The sequence below is a fragment of the Pituophis catenifer genome, unplaced genomic scaffold (genome assembly GCF_029215685.1).
Source record: "Pituophis catenifer annectens isolate HBS135680 unplaced genomic scaffold, rPitCat1.0.hap2 SCAF_1, whole genome shotgun sequence".
NCBI classification, from domain to species: domain Eukaryota; kingdom Metazoa; phylum Chordata; class Lepidosauria; order Squamata; family Colubridae; genus Pituophis; species Pituophis catenifer.
Window position 1 is genome coordinate 332,786,171 of NW_027256881.1, and position 19,443 is coordinate 332,805,613.

The 19,443-nt window shown below is 44.2% G+C and overlaps 1 protein-coding gene across 1 annotated transcript; it reads right to left on the reverse strand.

Moving 5' to 3' along the window:
- Positions 1-338: 338 nt before the first annotated feature.
- On the reverse strand, positions 339-14,188 carry CCDC194 (coiled-coil domain containing 194). Its single transcript, XM_070936386.1, has 5 exons — positions 13,859-14,188; positions 7,890-7,986; positions 5,403-5,514; positions 3,166-3,237; positions 339-348 (listed from the first exon to the last, which is right to left on the reverse strand). Exons 1-5 carry the CDS (start codon positions 14,186-14,188, stop codon positions 339-341), a joined length of 621 nt encoding a protein of 206 aa, XP_070792487.1.
- Positions 14,189-19,443: the final 5,255 nt, after the last annotated feature.

A 19,443-nucleotide genomic window follows, 5' to 3' on the forward strand; every position in this document is an offset into this window, starting at 1 on the left:
CACATGACCCCGGGGGACACTGCAACCGTCCTAAGTACGAGACAGTTGCCAAGCGTCAGAATTCTGATCCCATGACCATGGGGATGCTGCAAAGGTCGTAAGTGTGAAAAATGGTCATAAGTCACTTTTTTCAATGCTGTTGTAAATTTGAACGGTCACTAAATGAGCTCTTGTAAGTCAAGGACTATGTGTAGGAGCCGCATTGCAGTTCAGTCTTGTGAGGGTCTATCTGCTCTCCTCCTTTAAAGTATGGGGAAAGGGATTGGGGGGTGGGGGGAAATCTTCCATCCGTTCCCATCTTTTTCAAGGTCCTGCTTAGTTGATTTAGTGGAAAAAGATCAGCCCTTCCTGAAACATAATGAAAATGTGTTTAAGCAGAAGGCAACAGAAGGAAGTAAAATAACAAGAGCTAATAATAAAAACGCAGATTCTCACAGCACCTTAGTAATTAGCATACATTTAAAGGTAAAGGTTCCCCTTGCACATACAGTATGTGCTAGTCCTTCCCGACTCTAGGGGGCGGTGCTCATCTCCATTTCAAAGCCGAAGAGCCAGCGCTGTCTGAAGATGTCTCCGTGGTCATGCGGCCGACATGACTAAATGTCAAAGGCGCACGGAACGCTGTTACCTTCCCACCAAAGGTGGTCCCTTATTTTCTACTTGCATTTTTTACATGCTTTCAAACTGCTAGGCTGGCAGAAGCTGGGACAAGTAACGGGAGCTCACCCCATTACGCAGCACTAGGGATTCGAACCACTGAACTGTCGACCTTTCGATTGACAAGCTCAGCGTGTTAGCCACTGAGCCACCGTGTCCTATACATGCATAAATACATATAAATGCATACACTTATGATGGCATAAATCAGTTTTCTTAAATCTGGTGCTGCCTTTTTATAGCAAAGGGAATAATTCATACCTTAGTAAGCTTGACAAAGGTACTAGATGACAAGGAGCTAAAAATATCATTACTGTACTGTATATAATTATAAAAATAAATATTAGCAAAAATGAACAATTTAAAAACCTTTCCCTGAATTAATTTGATTTCCTGTTTTTTTTAGACTCAGTAACTCCTAAAAAAACCCCTTTGATGATTGATTTTTTGGTATTAAAATCAGAATAGAATAAGCAGCCTATTCATTCCTATACCTACTATCTACTTAGAAGACAATCCCCTTTAATTGGGATTTCCTTTCACGTACATACGAATACTTTCTCAGTGTTTGATTTTTTATGTAATTAAACATGTTTATTTTAAATAGAATTATAAACAGAATAGAAAATGGCTGTGTTCTCATGCATTAGAAATGACATCTTAGATCTTAGAAATTAGAATTTTAAAAATTTTCTCAGAATATATGCAGCTTATTATGTTATAATAATGAAGCAACCAGAAACCTGATGTTCTATTCTGGGTTAATTTCATTTTAGCTACATTTCAGTTAATTATTTCAGTTTATCCTACATACACACTCTCACCACCTTTATTTTGGGATTTGGTAAGCCTCCTTTCCTGGTCCTGGTTTAATTTCGAAAAGGGCTTTTAATTGTCAAGATTTATTGTGGAATAAGACATCTGAATATATGAATTGATCCTGAGCTATAGGGGGGGACTGCATTGATTAAATGGAAAAGGAAGGGGAACAGGGGAGAAAAGACCATAGATCAGGGGTGTCAAACTCGAGTTCATTGAGGGCCGCATCAGGGTTGTGTTTGACCTCGGGGGACTAGGGTGGGCGTGACCAGGGTGGGCGTGGCCAACTCGATGTCACTCGTGTCGGGGGCGCCTGTGGCGGCCATGTACTCTGCCAGCAAAAACGGGCTCCCGAGCGCCGTTTTCTGCTGCGATGGCCTCCTGCAACCCTCTTCCAGTGAAAGTAGAGCTCGGGAGGGCTGCCTGCGGTCCTCCCGAGCTCCATTTTTGCTGGCAGAGGCAGCAAGCCGGTCGTTCGCTATTTCTAGGGTGGCCCCAAGGGCCAGATCTAACCATCTCATGGGCCGGATCCAGCCCCCGGGCCTTGAGTTTGACACCCCTGCCATAGACTGTAGTAGTTCTTGATTCTTAAAGCAAATTAAAAACCATGCAGTCAACAGCGAATGTTAAACCCCAGAAAAGCAGATTTTCATGCATTAACAGCAAGGAGAGTTCCAAGGCAGGAGAAGGTAATAGGAAAAAAAAAAACTCAGAATAAGAGAGAGTTTCTAAAAGAGGAAAGTCTGAAAGCACAATTGCAGTGAAAATAAAATGAGAGCAGAAGAAGCTAAAAAAAGAAACTTTGGTGTAGCGTTTAAAGGCATCGGATTAGAAAGTGGAAGAAAAAAATGTGTCAGTTCTTTGACGAAAATGACAAAATGCCAATAAACAAGCAAGAAAACATGGAGAGCCAAAAGGAAGAGTGTGTGTGGGGGGGGGAAATCTTGGATTCTTGAGGGTAGACTTGATGTTCTCAGTGGTCCCCTCCAACTCTGATCCAATTATGTACAGAACTACTTATTCTATTCAGCCTGGAGGGGGCAAATTGTTTTCTGTCGGAGTAGTATTTTGGAATTAGTGCACATCACTGTCTTTTGGTGAGTGGGGCTAAATCAATTGATGAGAAGTGGATGGAGCCAAAACAAGGGTGGGTGGGGTCAAAGCAAGGGGTGGATAGAGCCAAAGCAAAGGTGGGCGGGGCAGAAGCAAGGATAGGTGGAGCCAAAGCAAAGGGTGGGTGGAGCCAAAGCAAGGGTGGCAGGTCCTTTTCTTTCTGATTCTCTCTTCTCTTTTTCTAGCACTTTCTTTTCCTTTTTTTTTACTTTCTATTTGCTGTTTTCTGCCTCTTTCCCTCTTCCAACAGCAGATTTCGGAAAAATGGACAGCTCCTTCTTGAAAACAGTCCAAAATGAACTTTTGCAAAGAGCTTTGAAGTTTGGGCTGAGAGCTCCAGGCTTTAGTTCCCTTCAAGGCCATCCATCACTTACTAACTGACATCCCAACAACACAGAGGTAACCTCTGCTTTCCAATTACCCTTCCTTAGATTCCCCCCACCTCTCCGCAGGACTCTCACCACCCTTGTGCAATGCTGCCCCAGAGACCCCCTTCTCTCGGCTCCGAAACTTACAAGCCGTAAAAGAATGCAAAAACTGGCCAGTCCCCACAATAAGTACCAGAAGGGGGGGCACCTGCGGCGGGCAGAGGAGGAACGGGCTTGCAGGCGATGCTGGAGGGTGGCGATCTCAGCCAGGTAGCTGTGCCTGGAAGGAAATGGCAAGAAGACACATCAGTGAAAGGAGAAACGCTACCGGCTCTCGACTGCTGCAGCAGCTTCAGAGGCTGCTCCTTCCGAAAAGGCCATGAATGGGCCTTCCCCCTGGAACTTTGCAAGGGCGGTCAGTGGCCCTACCAGATTTCTAATTGGTCACTTGAGGAATTGGAGGTACCCCAATAGCCGGATCATTTCCCCCCTTCTCCATTTAGCTGTGATTCCTTTTTTTTAGGTTGCCAACAGCCCTCCATCCATTAGGCAGAGAAAGGAATTCTCTACCACCTGATGCATGGGACTGAGGCCTTCAGGTTTCCTGTTGCTGATATATAAATAGCCTGTTATCCATCCATCGATCCATCTATCCATCCATCCATCTATGGAGATTCTCCATCATCCAGGTCATGGTTGTCCCAAAGGTGCTTTTTCAAAAGGCGACTGAACCTTGTTTTTCCTTGAAGACATTTCGCTTCTCATCCAAGAAGCTTCTTCAGTTTTTGACAATGTCTTCAAGGAAAAACAAAGAAAGTCCATTTGCCTCTTTTTTTTTTTTTTTTTTTTTTTTTAATTTGATTTATATGCCGCCCTTCTCCGGAGACTCAGGGCGGCTTACAATGTGCTCAGCAATAGCCTTCATTCTTTTGTATATTTTATACAAAGTCAGCTTATTGCCCCCACAAACTGGGTCCTCATTTAACCTACCTTAGAAAGGATGGAAGGCTGAGTCAACCTTGAGCCTTGGAGAGATTCGAACCAGCAGTAAATTGCAGGCAGCTGTGTTAATAACAGGGTGCTTTAAACCACTGTAGTACCAAGGCTCTTTTTTTTTTTTTTTGGAAAAAAAAAAAAAAAAGCACCTCTGGGACATCCATCCATCCATCCATTGTGGCAGGGCAAGCTAATACATATAAATAAGCAGAAACCCCATAGTCCCTCACAATGATGATGTTACCTACTTGGGCAATGAAAAACCTACAAGCAAACAATCAGGCTCAGAGAGCCACAGGGATCTCACATAGCAACCCTGAACTACAGATATTCAATTTTTGTCTGTCTGTCTCTGTCTGTCCCTGCCCCCCCTCTCTTTCTCTCCCTGCCCCTTCCTTCCTTCCTTCCTTCCTTCCTTCCTTCCTTCCTTCCTTCCTTCCTTCCTTCCTTCCTTCCTTCCTTCCTATTTGGAACTGGGAAAGGAAACACAGTGTTAACTCAGTTCAACGTCCTTATTTCCATTGCCTTTCCTGTCCCTTTCACTCCATGCCCTACTTTCTGAAGGGAGCTGCTGACAATAAGCCCTTTAATGGCCTTGACGCTCCTTATTTCAGGAGGCAGACAGACTTCAAAAAAATCCACCAGGTTTCTACTCTTTCTCCAAAGCAAAGCCAAATAATAAGAAAGAGAACCTCGCTGAAATCTCACAAAGTGGGGATTGTGTTGTCTCTGCAAATTTTGCAAGATTTTAAGTGTATCCAGGAATTTTTTTTTTTTTTAATTTGATTTATATGCCGCCCTTCTCCGGAGACTCAGGGCGGCTTACAATGCGTTAAGCAATAGTCTTCATACTTTTGTATATTTATACAAAGTCAGCTTATTGCCCCCACAAACTGGGTCCTCAATTTACCTACCTTAGAAAGGATGGAAGGCTGAGTTGACCTTGAGCCTGGTGAGAATTGAACTTGCAGTAATTGCAGGCAGCTGGATGTTAAATGCTGCAAAGGAAGGGGGATGAGATTCCTGAATTCTCAGGAGATTCAATACTCCTGTGATATTTTTGGCTGTTTTTAAACATTGCAAGAGGAAGAATGATGCTTGTCAGCACAGCACCTGCTATCTGAAAAAGCGGAATATATTTGGAGTTTTGTTTCACTTCTACTCCAGTGCTCTGCAATAGAATCTTTTGGGGGGAAAGGTAAAAAAAATAATAATAATTAAAATTCTTTAAGGTTTTCTTCACAAAATCTTGTGTGTGATGACACAAGAGAGGATCTTCTTCATGGAGACATTCAGATCTTTCTGAGTCCACTTAGAGCAGGGATGTCTAACCTTGGCAACTTTAAGTCTTGTAGACTTCAATTTCCAGAATTCTAGGAATGGAAATCTACAAGTCTTAAAGTTGCCAAGGTTGGACACCCCTGACTTAGAGTCAATCATTTTACTCACATGCTTTCTTGGAGGGCCTTCTCCCGTGCTTCACAGTGTCCTTTCTCTGCCTCTACAACATCTCGGGCTCCAACTGCTTCCTCCAGTTTCTCTTCAAGTTTGGTCATCTCCACTTCAGGGAACAGGAAAGAGAAAGGGCTTCAAGCCAAGGACACTGCATCCAACTTGGGTTAGATGTTTTGATTCCCTGAAGCTAAGGAGAAATCTGAACATCCATAGATACCTTGGTCTCCCTTAACTCCTTAGAGTCAGATTGGTCTAGTCGTTAAAGCGATTAGTAGTTAGGAAACCAGGAGATTGTGAATTCTAGTCTTCTTAGGTGCAAGACACCTGAGTCGCTTTAAGCCAGACACATTCTCGGATTGGAACTCCCTACACACGGTCACTCAGGCACTCGTCACTTCCCGCCTGGACTACTGCAATGCTCTCTACATGGGGCTCCCCTTGGGGTGCACCCAGAGGCTCCAGCTGGTCCAGAATGCGGCCGCGCGGGGGATTATGGGAACGACGGGGGCTCCCATGTGACACCTCTCCTGCGCGAGCTGCAATGGCTCCCAGTGGTCTTCCGGGTGCGCTTCAAGGTGTTGGTGACCACCTTTAAAATGCTCCATGGCTTAGGGCCGGGGTATCTACGAGACCACTTTCTGCTGCAAATAGCCTCCCACTGGCTAGTTCGTTCGCACAGAGAGGGCCTCCTCAGGGTGCCGTCCGCTAGACAATGTCGGCTGGGGGAGAGCCTTCTCTGTGGCAGCACCCGCCCTCTGGAATGACCTCCCCCTAGAGATACGCACGATACCAGACCTCTGGACTTTTCGTCGGGCCCTGAAAACTCATTTATTTCACCTAGCCGGGCTGGCTTGATCCCATCCATTTCGGTTTTAATTTGAAATTGGTTTTAATTGGGTTGTTTTAAATTATGGGCCAAAATTATTTAATTACCTTTTAAACTGTTTTTTAAATTTTGTATGCTCTGTTTTATCTCGGCTGTTCACCGCCCTGAGTCCTGCTGGAGAAGGGCGGTATACAAATCAAATCAAATCAAATCAAATCAAATCAAATCAAATCAAATCAAATCAAATCAAATAAATAAATAAATAAATAAATAAATAAATAAATTCTCTCAGCCCTAGGGAGGAAGCAATGGCAAACCAATTCTGAAAAAGTGGTTTCCCCTGGGGAATTCTGGGAGTTGTAGTCCATACAGTACATCTGAAAGCTGCCAAGGTTGAGAAACATTGGGATAGACCGGGTGTCAGAAACCTGCGGCTCTGGAGCCACATGCGGCTCTTTAGGCCCTCTGTGGCTCCCTGTCGGGTGATCCCACCGCTGGCTGTCCCTACCCCTCACCCTCCCCTCCCAGTCACTCCTCACCTGGCCTGAGAAGGTAAGGGCGATGGTGGGGGATGGAAAAGCAGCCAGGGCAGAGACAGACAGATACAGAGAGAGGGGGAGAGATATATAGAGAGATACAGAGAGAGAGGGAGAGAGATGGGGAGGGAGGGAGAGAGAGAGAGAGATGTCAAAAAGGTTTTGTGGTTCCCAGTGTTTTTTAACAACCAGTTTTTTGCCCTAATGACCGGCTGGGTAGGTGTGGCTAGGGGGGGGTCATGTGACTGGTGGAAGTGAGTGATGTGGAGTTGGCCACGCCCACCCAGGTTTTGTGGCTCCCGGTGTTTTCTTTTCTGTGGGAAATGGGTCCAAATGACTCTTTGAGTGTTTAAGATTGCAGACAGATAGATCAGGGTTGTTTTCATCTGCCTTTCTGCACAGAGCAGTGAGTAGACCACATCGCTCCTTTCAGGCCTAGGATTCTAACATTCCTTAGTTTTTTGTGCCTTTGAATGTTTTGTGAAACCGGACCATGCAATGCATTCATAGTTCCATGCATTGTGTGAATCCACAAATGGGTGAATTAAGTAACTGGAATGTTAGTTGATGCCTTGTTTCCCACTCTTGGCCACACCAAAATTATAAAGGCTGGTGGATATATGGCAGAAGGTTATCTCTTTTTTGGAATCTTATCAGAGTCCCATTTTACTTTTAAATGAAAAAAGAAAAAAGAACTATAGTCAGGTAGAAAGCCTGCAAAATCAGAGTAATATATTCCAGGACACAATCCTTTACCACTTATTCTCTGGATGTATTCCTTTTCATTGTCCAAGAACTTCGCAACCTGTTGGTTTTGTTTATGGTTTTAAACATAAATTCATAACATAAACATAAAAAAGACATTTTAATGTCTTTAATGATTTTCTGTAGTTATATTTTTAGTGGGTTTTGTATCATTTTTTAAAACTTTGTACACTGCCCAGAGTTCTGGCAATGAGATGGGTAAACAAATAAATTTTAATAATAATAATAACACATCACAAAACAGTAACATCTGCCTGTCCTGGGAAGGATTCAATAGGTGGATAAAAATGCAAAATCTAGTCTAAACATGTCACTGACTCTGCAGTGAACCATAATAATAATCTAATGCTTTACCTAGCAAGGCACCATTTTGGCTGTCCATCTTCATGCCTTCTGCCTGAAGGGTGGACATTTCATTGTGAAGAGCTGACAGGTTAGCATTCAAGTGGATCTGCAAGACAGACAGAAATTAATGGTATAAAACTTGAGGGAAGGAGGGGAGAACTATTTATAATATAGCTCAACCATCTAACAAACCTTAGCAAATTTCCCCAAACTTAAGCAAACTTGGACCTGTTCAGACTTCCTGGGCTGCAAACTTGGGCTGCTTCCTGGTCTGCAAATTTCCTGAGCTGCAAATTTGACTGGGAATTGAAAAAATATCCCAGAAAAAGATGGAAATCCATGTCCGTATTATTGCCAAAAATCTGCATGTTTAAACTGAGGTGACTCTGTCTTAATCTATTGCACAGTCTTCCATAATATGTATTAAGTCACAGCTCTTAGAATTCTATGTTCTGTTTCTGGGCAAGAATATCCTAACTATGCACAGAGATCATATTCCTTTCATCTAAGAATAAATTATCACAGGTAAAAAAAAAAATCCTGTTTCTTTGCTGTTAATAATCACAGGTGGTCCTTGACCATTTGTTTAGCGACTGAAGTTACAATAGCACTGAAAAACATGACTTATGATCGGTCCTTGCATTTACAACTGTCACAGCATCTCCACTGTCATGTAATCGAAATTTGGGCCCTTGGCAAGCAATATGTATTTGCCATAGTTGCAACACCCCAGGGTCACATGATCAACATTTCTGACCTTCCCAGCCAACGTCCGACAAGCAAGTCAATCACATTCACTTAACGACCATCTTGATTTACTGCAGTGATTTGCTTAACAACTCTGGCATTAAAAAGTAATAAAATCAAGCACAATGGGAGTAGAAGTCCACTTTCAAGTTGCCAGGACTGAGAAACAGAGCTGTGGAGTATAACAAAAAGACATTTTTCCCCACCCACTTTTGTCTTTCTCGGCCTATTACTAGCTTTGACTCCACCCAGGACCAGTGTGACTCCACCCTCTCCAGGCCTTTGTTTATTATGGCCCGGGGGGCATATGGTCAAAAAAAGTCAAAATGGTGGCCATGGCAGTACAATGGAAGTTGTACCACCTTTTTTTTAAAAAAAGGCAGAGCTTCTTCACAACATCGTATTTGCCATCTTGATCGTTTTGACCAAGGCAGGCATGCCTGATTGTGATTTTTTTTTCCTGACAGCACAAGACATTTACAGAGTAGCTCTAGCCCAGAGGTCTTCAAACTTGGCAGCTTTAAGACTTGTGGACTTCAACTCCCAGGATTCTCCAGCCAGCTGGAGAATCCTGGGAGTTGAAGTCCACAAGTCTTAAAGCTGCCAAGTTTGAAGACCTCTGCTCTAGCCACTTTATTTCCCTAGCCCTGACAATGCTGTATTTTAGTTGGGTTGGAGAGAATTAACCATTCCCTCAAACACTAGCCAAGACTGCTCTACAGTCAAGTGGGATCCTGCACAGGTTCTCCCACCACAGGCAAATAATTTAACACAGGAGTGGGCCATTATGGCCCCTTTATGACCAATGGACTTCAATTCCCAGAATTCCATGCCAGGAATTCTGGGAGTTGAAGTCCACAGATCATAAAGGGCCCATAGTTGCCCACCCCTGCTTTAATACCTGCACTACTGACGGGCTGGTACTTTCACTTCAGCTTATGAAAGAGCTTCAGTCAGAGCTACGTATGCCACAAGTTATGGCATAATGAATTAGTGCTTAGATACCCAGAAGCTTGTCATGTGCCAAGATTCAGCAGCCTAGGTCAGGGAAACCAGTAACCAGGCTGCCAGCAGAAAACAATAACGTTAACCACACATAAGAATTAGCAAAGATGCTTGCTAGAAAATGCTGTGGGCATAGACTACGTATAGGGGATATTACCCTGTTTCCCCCAAAATAAGACAACCCTGATAATAAGCCCAATCAGGCTTTTGAGCACATGGCAATAAGGCCAAGCGCTTATTTTAGGGTTGAGAAAAATATAAGACGAGGTCTTATTTTTGGGGAAACACAGTAGTTTGATGAAGGGTCGGGGAATGTTTCTAGAGCTTGATTTAGACTTTTTTTTTTTGCTTTAATTTATATGCCGCCCTTCTCCAGAGACTCGGGGCGGCTTACAATGCGTTAAGCAATAGCCTTCATACTTTTGTATATTTATACAAAGTCAGCTTATTGCCCCCAGAATCTGGGTCCTCATTTTACCTACCTTTTTTTTGAAAGGATGGAAGGCTGAGTCAACCTTGAGCCTGGTGAAATTTGAACTTGCAGTAATTGCAAGCAGCAGATGTTAACAGCAGTGCTTTAGTCCACTGTACTACCAAGACTTGTCTGCAACTGCGCATGGGCATTGACCAGTGATGGGTTTCAAAATTTTTTACTACCAGTTCTGTGGCTTGGCGGGCGTGGCTTGGTGGGCATGGCAGGGGAAGGATACTGTAAAATCTCCATTCCCACCCCACTCCAGGGGATGGTTACTGCAAAATCCCCATTTCCTCCCGATCAGCGGGGAGTTGGGAGGCAGAGAATAGATGGGGGCGGGGCCAGTCAGAATTTTTACTATTGGTTCTCCGAACTACTCAAAATTTCCACTACCGGTTCTCCAGAACTGGTCAGAACTTGCTGAAACCCACCTCTGGCATTGACGCATATATATGCTTGATGGGTAAGCTTAGGTTGCAGGTGGTTGCAGACAGGCCAACACGCACACCTCCCAAGCCACAACTACATGTTGTGTGGAGATGTGCATCCTGCATGCTGATTGGTTCTTTGACTTTTTCTTGTGAAGTGGGCAGAAGTCAAGGCACATTCAAACAACAAAATGGAGCAGCTGGAGGGTTTAAGGATAAATCAATGCAACAGCTATGCAACAGCCTCTGAATGACAGATGCATATGTTCCCTGGCGTGCAGTAATGCTCCAGAAGTCTGTTCTAGGCTTAAGAAATGTTGCAAGTCAGCCCACTATTTGGAATAAAGGAAGGTAAATTGACATTCAGCTTAAGCGGTGGGCAAAGGAAGACAACCTCAAGCAGAGAATAGGGATGGCTGATTTCTGAGCTACAGAACAATATTGATGGAATTCCACACAGAGCAAGATTCCTTTTTTAATGTTAAGTGACTCATTGGCAAGGAAACTGCCCCAAATGAAAATCGATGCAAACAGAAAGAGATCCTTTTAATGATTGCATTTATTTGCTATCAACTCCCTTCACATCTGGAAAGTCTTTCCCCTTCTTATTCCATCTCTTTGGAAAACAATGAGGGGAGAAGATTGATTTTCCTGGCCAATCTTTACAGTCTTTTGTTTTTCTCGGCAAACTTGATAATTGAGTCTGTTTATATTTCTTTTAACAGATGCAGGGCAGGCCCACAATCTCCTTCTGGCAATAGCATTTCCTTCCAGCTGGGGCTGGTCAGAGTTTTTCTTTTTTTAGTCTTTTTAAAATGGGACTGGCCTTTTAATGTCCACCTGGAGGCGTTGCTAAATTATAGGTTTAGCTGAAAAAGTCTCCAGAGGGTGTCTGTGCCAGGCTAGGAATAAGCGGTTGTGGCCTCCATTTTATGACCTCTTTGCTCTCTCTCACCTACAGTACTGTTTCAAAAATAGGTTTCCTAAACAAAGGATATGTGCATCTTTGCAAAAAGGATTCTTTGCAAGATTCTTTGGGACAATTTAAAGAATGCAACTAGTATGCTACAAATATTATCTAGCCCAGTGTTTTTCACACCTGGCAATTTTAAGATGTGTGGACTTCAACTCCCATAATTCCCTAACCAACATGGAATTCTGGGAAACCAAAGCACACGTCTTAAATTTGCCAGGTTTGAAAAACAAATTCAAACAAGTCCAACTGATCTGCAATGCAGGAGATGCCTTAAGCATTATTCATTGATGGCCAGCCAGTCCCTATTGAGATACCTCCTGGATTTTGCAATATCCTTCCTCCAGGAGTGGGGAAGGAATGGGGATTTTGCAGTATCCTTCCCCTGGAGTGGGGAGGGAATGGAGATTTTGCAATATCCTTCCTTCAGGAATAGGGAGGGAATAGAGATTTTACAGAATCCTTCCCCTAGAGTGGGGAGGATTTTACAGTATCCTTCCCCTGCCATGCCCACCAAGCCATGCCCACCAAGCCACATCACACCCATCAAGCCATGCTCACAGAACTGATAGTAAAAAATGTGGATTTCACCACTGGTCTGAACCGGCAGCCACCCACCTCTGTTTGGGAGACTGATGTACTAGAAATCAAGGCTGTCAAAATAAAATGGCAGCTACAGTGGCACAACAGAAGCATATAAAAATGGCATAACTTTGGTTGCATCATTGTGACATTATCTTGACTTTAAAGGACCACTAGCAGAAAAGCAAATTACAGGCCGTTAAAAGGGGACCATCCCACTCAGTGGCAGGAAACTTTCAGAGCCAGGCTGGCCTGGGCGACTTTCAACTTTTGAAGCCTCTAACTATAATTAAACATGCTGACACATTGAAAGAAAACAAGGCCACAAAAAGAATGAGATCTGTGTTTTTGAATTAAAGAAATAATCTTAAATTTGAAATTTATTTATTATATACTTTTTATCCCACCCTTATTTCTTTATACGTAACTCAAGGCAATGAACTCTTTCATTATGTTTCCTATAACAACAACCCTGTGAGGTAGATTGGGCTGAAAGAGTGGGCTGCTTTTGAGTTTGGGATCCAGAGCAGTTGGCTCTTTAATTCACCCATCCAGCGCCCCAATTGGCTTGCTCAATGGGAACCCACAGAACCTGGGGGGGGCATTAAATTCAAGAGGCACAAACTAAAAGTCCTTCCTTTAGTATGTTATAGTAATGATCACTAAACCAAATGAACTACTTTTATTTTTGGAGATCTGTCAGCTTCTATTTAGGCATGGTAGCTAAAACAGAACCTTCCTATACAGGGGCAGTCTATCATAGTTTTCTAAGACACTGGCAAGTACCAATACAATGGGTACACAGCAGTGGTGGGTTTCAAAATTTTTTACTACCAGTTCTGTGGGCGTGGCTTGGTGGGCGTGGCATGGCTTGGTGGGCGCGGCAATACTGTAAAATCTCCATTCCCTCCCCAATCCAGGGGAAGGTTACTGCAAAATCCCCATTTCCTCCCGAACAGCTGGGACTTGGGAGGTAGAGAATAGATGTGGGTGGGGCCAGTCAGAATTTTTACTACCTGTTCTCCGAACTACTCAAAATTTCCGCTACTGGTTCTCTAGAACTGGTCAGAACCTGCTGAAACCCACCTCTGGTACACAGATGGCATGGAAAAAATTGCAAGAATAAACCTCTGGTCTTGGTAACCGAGTCACATTGGATCTTGCAGAAATGTTATTTTTTTTACTTATTAAATTTATATGCCGCCCATCTCAAGGCAACTATTGAATTGCTATTCCCACCCAATTGGAAGGTTGCTGGATCAAACCTGCCTTCTCTAACTGGATGTCCCTTGCTTCTTTTGGGATTGCAATTTCTAGAATTCCCAGCACAGTGGATGGCTGAGGAATTCTGGGAATTGAAGTCTACACATCTTAAAGTTGTCAAGGTTGAGAGACACGGCTTTAAACTGATGAAGCAGGGCTCTGTATTTCTAGGGCTTTACAGTCAGGTCCAGAAATATTGGGACATCGACACAATTCTAACATCTTTGGCTCTATACACCACCACAATATGCAAACTGTTGTAAGTCCTACACCATTCACCTGAGTTGGATGTACATACCCTCAAATTAAAGCTGACAGTCTGCAGTTAAAGCACATTGTGTTTGTTTCATTCCAACTCCATTGTGATGGTATATAGAGCCAAAGATGTTAGAATTGTGTCGATGTCCCAATATTTCTGGACCTGACTGTAGCTACCGTGAAAGTAATCAGCATTCCAGCATGCCACTCGCCCCCAAAGATTATTCCCCACTGCCCCCACACATACCATATTATCCAAGCATCCCATCAAGGTGGCATTAAGTCTCTTCTTGCCCTCTTTGGCTTGGTTCAGTTGTTTCTGCAGGTCTTTCTCCCTCTGTGCCAATTTCTCCAGTTGTTTTTCTCGCCTAGTTCTTTCCTGCTCCAGCTCGGCCACCCGCGATGTCAGGGCTGCTGTCTCATTCGATGCCCGGTCCTGGCACCCTCTCAGCTGGCGGGCTGCTTCAGATTGCCTGACCATCACAGCCACCGAGATGGTCACTGCAGCCACCAGGAGCAGCAACAGGGCACACAAACCCAGCACTTTTAGCGTGGCTCGCGTGGCCGAGGGCTCCATGGCTCGCTCAGGTGAGGTTTCTTACAACCGCTCTCTGTTGACGTGCTGCGAGCTCTGCCTGCTTTTCATTTGCTAAAATTGCTCTGCGTGGGCCTCCCCAAAGCAAGAGAAACCCTTCATCTGTGGCTCACCGCAAACCACAATAAAAAGACCACAATAGTGTTCGCTGCAATATGTTCGGCTATGAGCAGACTAGCATCTGTCAGAAAGAGCATCTTGAGAGAAGAGTCCAGAGAAACTCAAATGTAACCTCTTCTTTGTTAAGTGTTAACCCACACTTTTTCTGCCTTTTTTTATCCCAACCATAGAGTACAATATCTTTGTTTTGCTTTGGCCAATTTTAGACTGTAAACCTAGGAGTCATGCTTTTGAATTCGTGTAACCACCTCTAACGTTGCCAAGCTCTTCCCTAACTGGCAAAAGTGATGGTAAACATCCTTCTGACAGCCAGTTTGGTACAGTGGTTAAAGTACATGCCTAGAAACCAGGAGACGTGATTGAGAGTTCTAGTCTGACCTTATGCATGAAAGCTGCTGGGTGACTTTGGGTCCAATTTCCAGGAGACTGTGAGTTCTAGCCCCGTCAGGCATGAAAGCAGGGTCTTGGCAACTGGGCTCGTATTAGTGATGTTTGCAGGGTCCCTTGCTTGTCAGAAGGTCACAGAATGTGATGACATGACCTCAGGATTCTGCTTTTGGAAGGACAGTCCCAATTTTTAATAATTTGTCCCACGTCCTGCGGCGTTTTTAAAAAGTCCCGATTTTTGGGGATGGAGCACGGAGCAAGAAGCTGGCCTTCAATTCCCAGAATTCTCAGTCAGAATAGACCAGAAATTTTGGGAACTGGAGTCATCAGCCTGGCATTTTCCTTGTTTGTTGCTCTGTTGCTGGAAAAATTAAACATTCTACCCTGTTTCCCTGAAAATAAGACATCCCCTGATAATAAGCCCAATCAGGCTTTTGAGTGCATGCGCTAAAATAAGCCTTGCCCTGAAAATAAGCCTTCACCGAAAATATTTAAACGCAGAGCTGGAAATCAGGTAAGATGCTCCACCTGCCCCAAAATAATAAGACCTCCCCGAAAATAAGGCCAAGCGCTTATTTTGGGGTTCAACAAAATATAAGACAGGGTCTTATTTTTGGGGAACATGGTATCTGAGTGGAAAGGAATAGTAAACCTCATCCTATGAATTCTTTGGGAGATGCATGCAATCTCCTTTGCAGAGCAGTTGCTGCATTTCCCTTGGATTCGTATCCTTTAATGCCATTTGTTCTAACTTTCTGTCTCCCAAACTCTTTTTTTTTTCTCCCCCCAAACTCTTTAATCTTTGGAAGGCCCTTGAAGGCATTTGGAAATTTGGAATTTTCGGGACATGTTGCTGTGGGCACTCCCAGGAAAAGCTGCCTTGCTGCAAAACAGCTGCCGTGGTGTGTGCATAGTCGGTCTCTAAGGTACTATTTAGCAGAGGGTCAACTAGCAAGTTCATTCATCCACAAGCAGCCCCTATTCCAGTCTTCTAACCCTGTTTACCTCTGTCTTTTGATGGGTGGAAGCAACAGACTCAGTTCCAAACAATACACTGGGTTGCAGCAACCTACTGTTTGTATTTCTATATGTTACCGATGAAGTGGTAGAAATAAGGATGAGGCTATATGATGATGCTTTACTTTGCAGCATAGCAGCTTCCTGTTTATAGTCCCAAAAAGGTAGAGTGCAGGAGAGATAAATTGATGTCTATGAGTATAATGTTGCCTCTCTATCCTGTTCTAATTCTAACCATCGTGTTAAGTAGTTTCCGTATTTGCTATCTCTACGGTTTCCTGTTGGCATCCTGTTTTTCTTGAGAAAACCCCCTTCTGATTTTCTGTTTTTTTTTTATTCACAGTGCTTTCCTAAGATGTATCAGCATCTTGATGTTGTCTTATGGGTTTCTGACTGTTAACTTTTCTTAGCTCTTCCTCTGTATATGTGCTACAGAGGATTTGAGCAAGTACAAGCAACTAGGCCTAGCAAGAGTATTCTGAAGAGGATAAAACACTGTACATGTAGTTTTTTCAACAAAGCTTTCTTTGATTTGGTGATATCCTATAATTAAACAAGATTTTTTTTTCTTGTGGCTCTAAAATGCTGCCCCAGGCGTAAGAAATCAAAATAGATTTTACATGTACTGACTGCAGCTAGAATCGTATGTGCACAACAATGGAAAAGGGAAGAGATCCCTACAGATGAAAAAGTGATTAAAAAAATACTAGAATGTGCAGGAATGGATAGGCTAACACTTACAATTAAGGAAAAGAAAGAAACTGAATACTTTTTGACTTTTGATTTATTTTATCAATGGTTAGTTGATAAAAACAGGAGTTAGAAACAGGGAATTATAAGGAAAGAATCAATGATATGAAGGAGGTATGTTAAAATGGATAAGCAAATATCGTTATTATTATTACTATTATTATAGAATCAATATTAATGTAATGAACACTATTGCAAATATTCTGATTACTATTTCCTAAAATTATTTGTACCCAGACAACACTGTTTAATTTGAAAATGGAATTTTTATATGTTATAAAATAAAAAACTTGATTAACAACAACAACAAAAAAAATGCTGCCCAAGGACAGATACTTCCTTCAGAGATGAAAAGGAATTGTTAATTAATTTGTGTGCAGTCTCTTTGTTTTAGTAGGACTCCTTGTCTTAAGTGTTCATTGAACGGAACTGTGTGGAGATTTGAGTACTAGTACACTGTCTGCTAGATATGCTGGGAGGCAGAGGCCAAAGGGTGGGAGCCAGTGGGTGGGCGGGGCTACATTTGGTGTATAACACGCACCTAAATTTTCACCCCTTTTTAGGGGGAAAAAGGTGCATCTTATACTCTGAAAAATACAATGCCATGATTGGTTCATGGCAATGTATGCTTTTCAAAATTGTATAAAATGGGGTCCACTCCAAGGAGTAGTGTGCCCATTTTGGAATCTGCTTCTGGGTAACCTTTGATTTGCAAATAAAAGCCTTAATCCTTTCTCCCTCTCTTATTTATTTATTTATTTATTAATTTAATTTGTATACCGCCCTTCTCCCAGAAGGGACTCAGGGCGGTGAACAGCCAAAATTAAAAAACATACAAATGCAAAAGTTAAGATAATTAAAAGAATTAAATCATTGGCTACCCAAATTTAAAACCCCAAATCCATAAAATTTAAAATCCCAATTAAAAACCATTTAGGCTAGGCCGGCTTGATGAAATAAAAACGTCTTCAGGGCTTTACGGAAGGTCCGGAGGTCCGGGATCAATCGTATTCCAGGAGGCAGCTCATTCCACAGGGCGGGTGCCCCCACAGAGAAGGCTCGCCCCCTGGGGGCCGCCAGCCGACATTGCCTGACCGACGGCACCCCGAGGAGGCCCTCTCTGTGAGAGCGTATTGGCCGGTGGGAGGTTATCGGTAGCAGCAGGCGGTCTCGCAAATACCCTGGCCCTAAACCATGGAGCGCTTTAAAGATGAGAACCAACACCTTAAAGCGCACCCGGAAGACCACCGGGAGCCAATGCAGCTCGCGCAGGAGAGGTGTTACGTGGGAGCGCCACGTCGCTCCCATAATCACCTGCGCGGCCGCATTCTGCACCAGCTGGAGCCTCCGGGTGCTCCTCAGGGGGAGCCCCATGTAGAGAACGTTACAGTAGTCCAGGCGTGACGTAACCAAGGCATGAGTGACTGTGCACAAGGAGTCCCGATCCAGAAAGGGGCGCAACTGGCGTATCAGGCGAACCTGATAAAAAGCCCCCCTGGCCACGGCCGTCATATGCTCTTCTAAAGACAGCCCTGTGTCCAGGAGGATGCCCAAGTTGCGAGCCCCCTCTGTGGGGGTCAGTGACTCGCCCCCAATAGCCAGCGATGGCACCAGCTGGCTATACCGGGACGCCAGCATCCACAGCCACTCGGTCTTGGAAGGGTTAAGCCGAAGCCTGTTCCTCCCCATCCAGACCCGCACGGCCTCCAGACACTGGGACATCACTTCGAGGGCATCATTGGGGTGGTCTGGGGTGGAAATGTACAGCTGAGTGTCATCAGCGTACAGATGGCATCGCACCCCAAAACCACGGATGATCTCACCCAGCGGCTTCACATAAATGTTGAACAGGAGCGGCGAGAGGACCGACCCTTGCGGCACCCCGCAAGCAAGGCGCCTCGAGTTCGACCTCTGCCCCCCTGCCAACACAGACTGCGACCGGTCAGAGAGATAGGAGGAGAACCACCGCAACACGGTGCCTCCCACCCCCAGTCCCTCCAGCCGGCGCAGCATGATACCATGGTCGATGGTATCAAAAGCCGCTGAGAGGTCTAACAGGACCAGAACAGAGGAACAACCCCTGTCCCGAGCCCTCCAGAGATCATCCACCAATGCGACCAATGCCATCTCCGTGCTGTACCCAGGCCTGAAGCCGGACTGGCACGGATCTAGATAGACGGTTTCATCCAGGAACTGTGGGAGCTGTCGCGCAACCACACTCTCCACAACCTTCGCAACAAAGCGAAGGTTGGAGACCGGACGATAGTTTGCCAAAACTCTGATGTGTTTATTGGGCTTGCATGTCAGGTAAAGGACAGGAGCTTTCTGGGACAATTGCAGGACAACCATTGATAGATTCCTATACAGAAAGGAGGCTGTCTGTCATTAACTCATCAGGGTGGAATTGCATGATGCAGCAACAAGACAACCTGCAGAACTTTTATTCAGTGCCACCCAGGGGTGAAATGCTCCCGGGTTCGGACCGGATCACCCGATCCGGTAGCGATGGGAGGCGGGTGGTTCGGAGAACTGGTAGCAAAAATCCCTGCCCCCCACCCCCATGCCCAGCTGAGCCGCACAATCATCAGAGGCTTTTTTTTTTACTTTTAAAATGCTTTTAAAGGCCTCTGATGATCCCAGCTGAGTTGCCTGATTGTCAGAGGCATTTAAAAGAAGAAAAAGCCTCTGCCGATCAGGCAACTCAGCTGGGATCGTGAGAGCCTTTTGAAAGCATTTTATTACAACCTCTTCGCCAAAGAGGTTGTAGAAAAAATGGTTTTAAAAGTTTTTTTTTAAAAAAAAATTTGGCCACGCCCACCCATTCACATTACCCCCACCCCCACTAAGTCACGCCCACAGAACTGGTAGTAACAAATTTTAGATTTCATCACTGGTGCCACCAATAGTTGGCTGCGTCTTGATGGAGCATAGCAAGAACCTGGGCATAAGAACAACCTATTGGA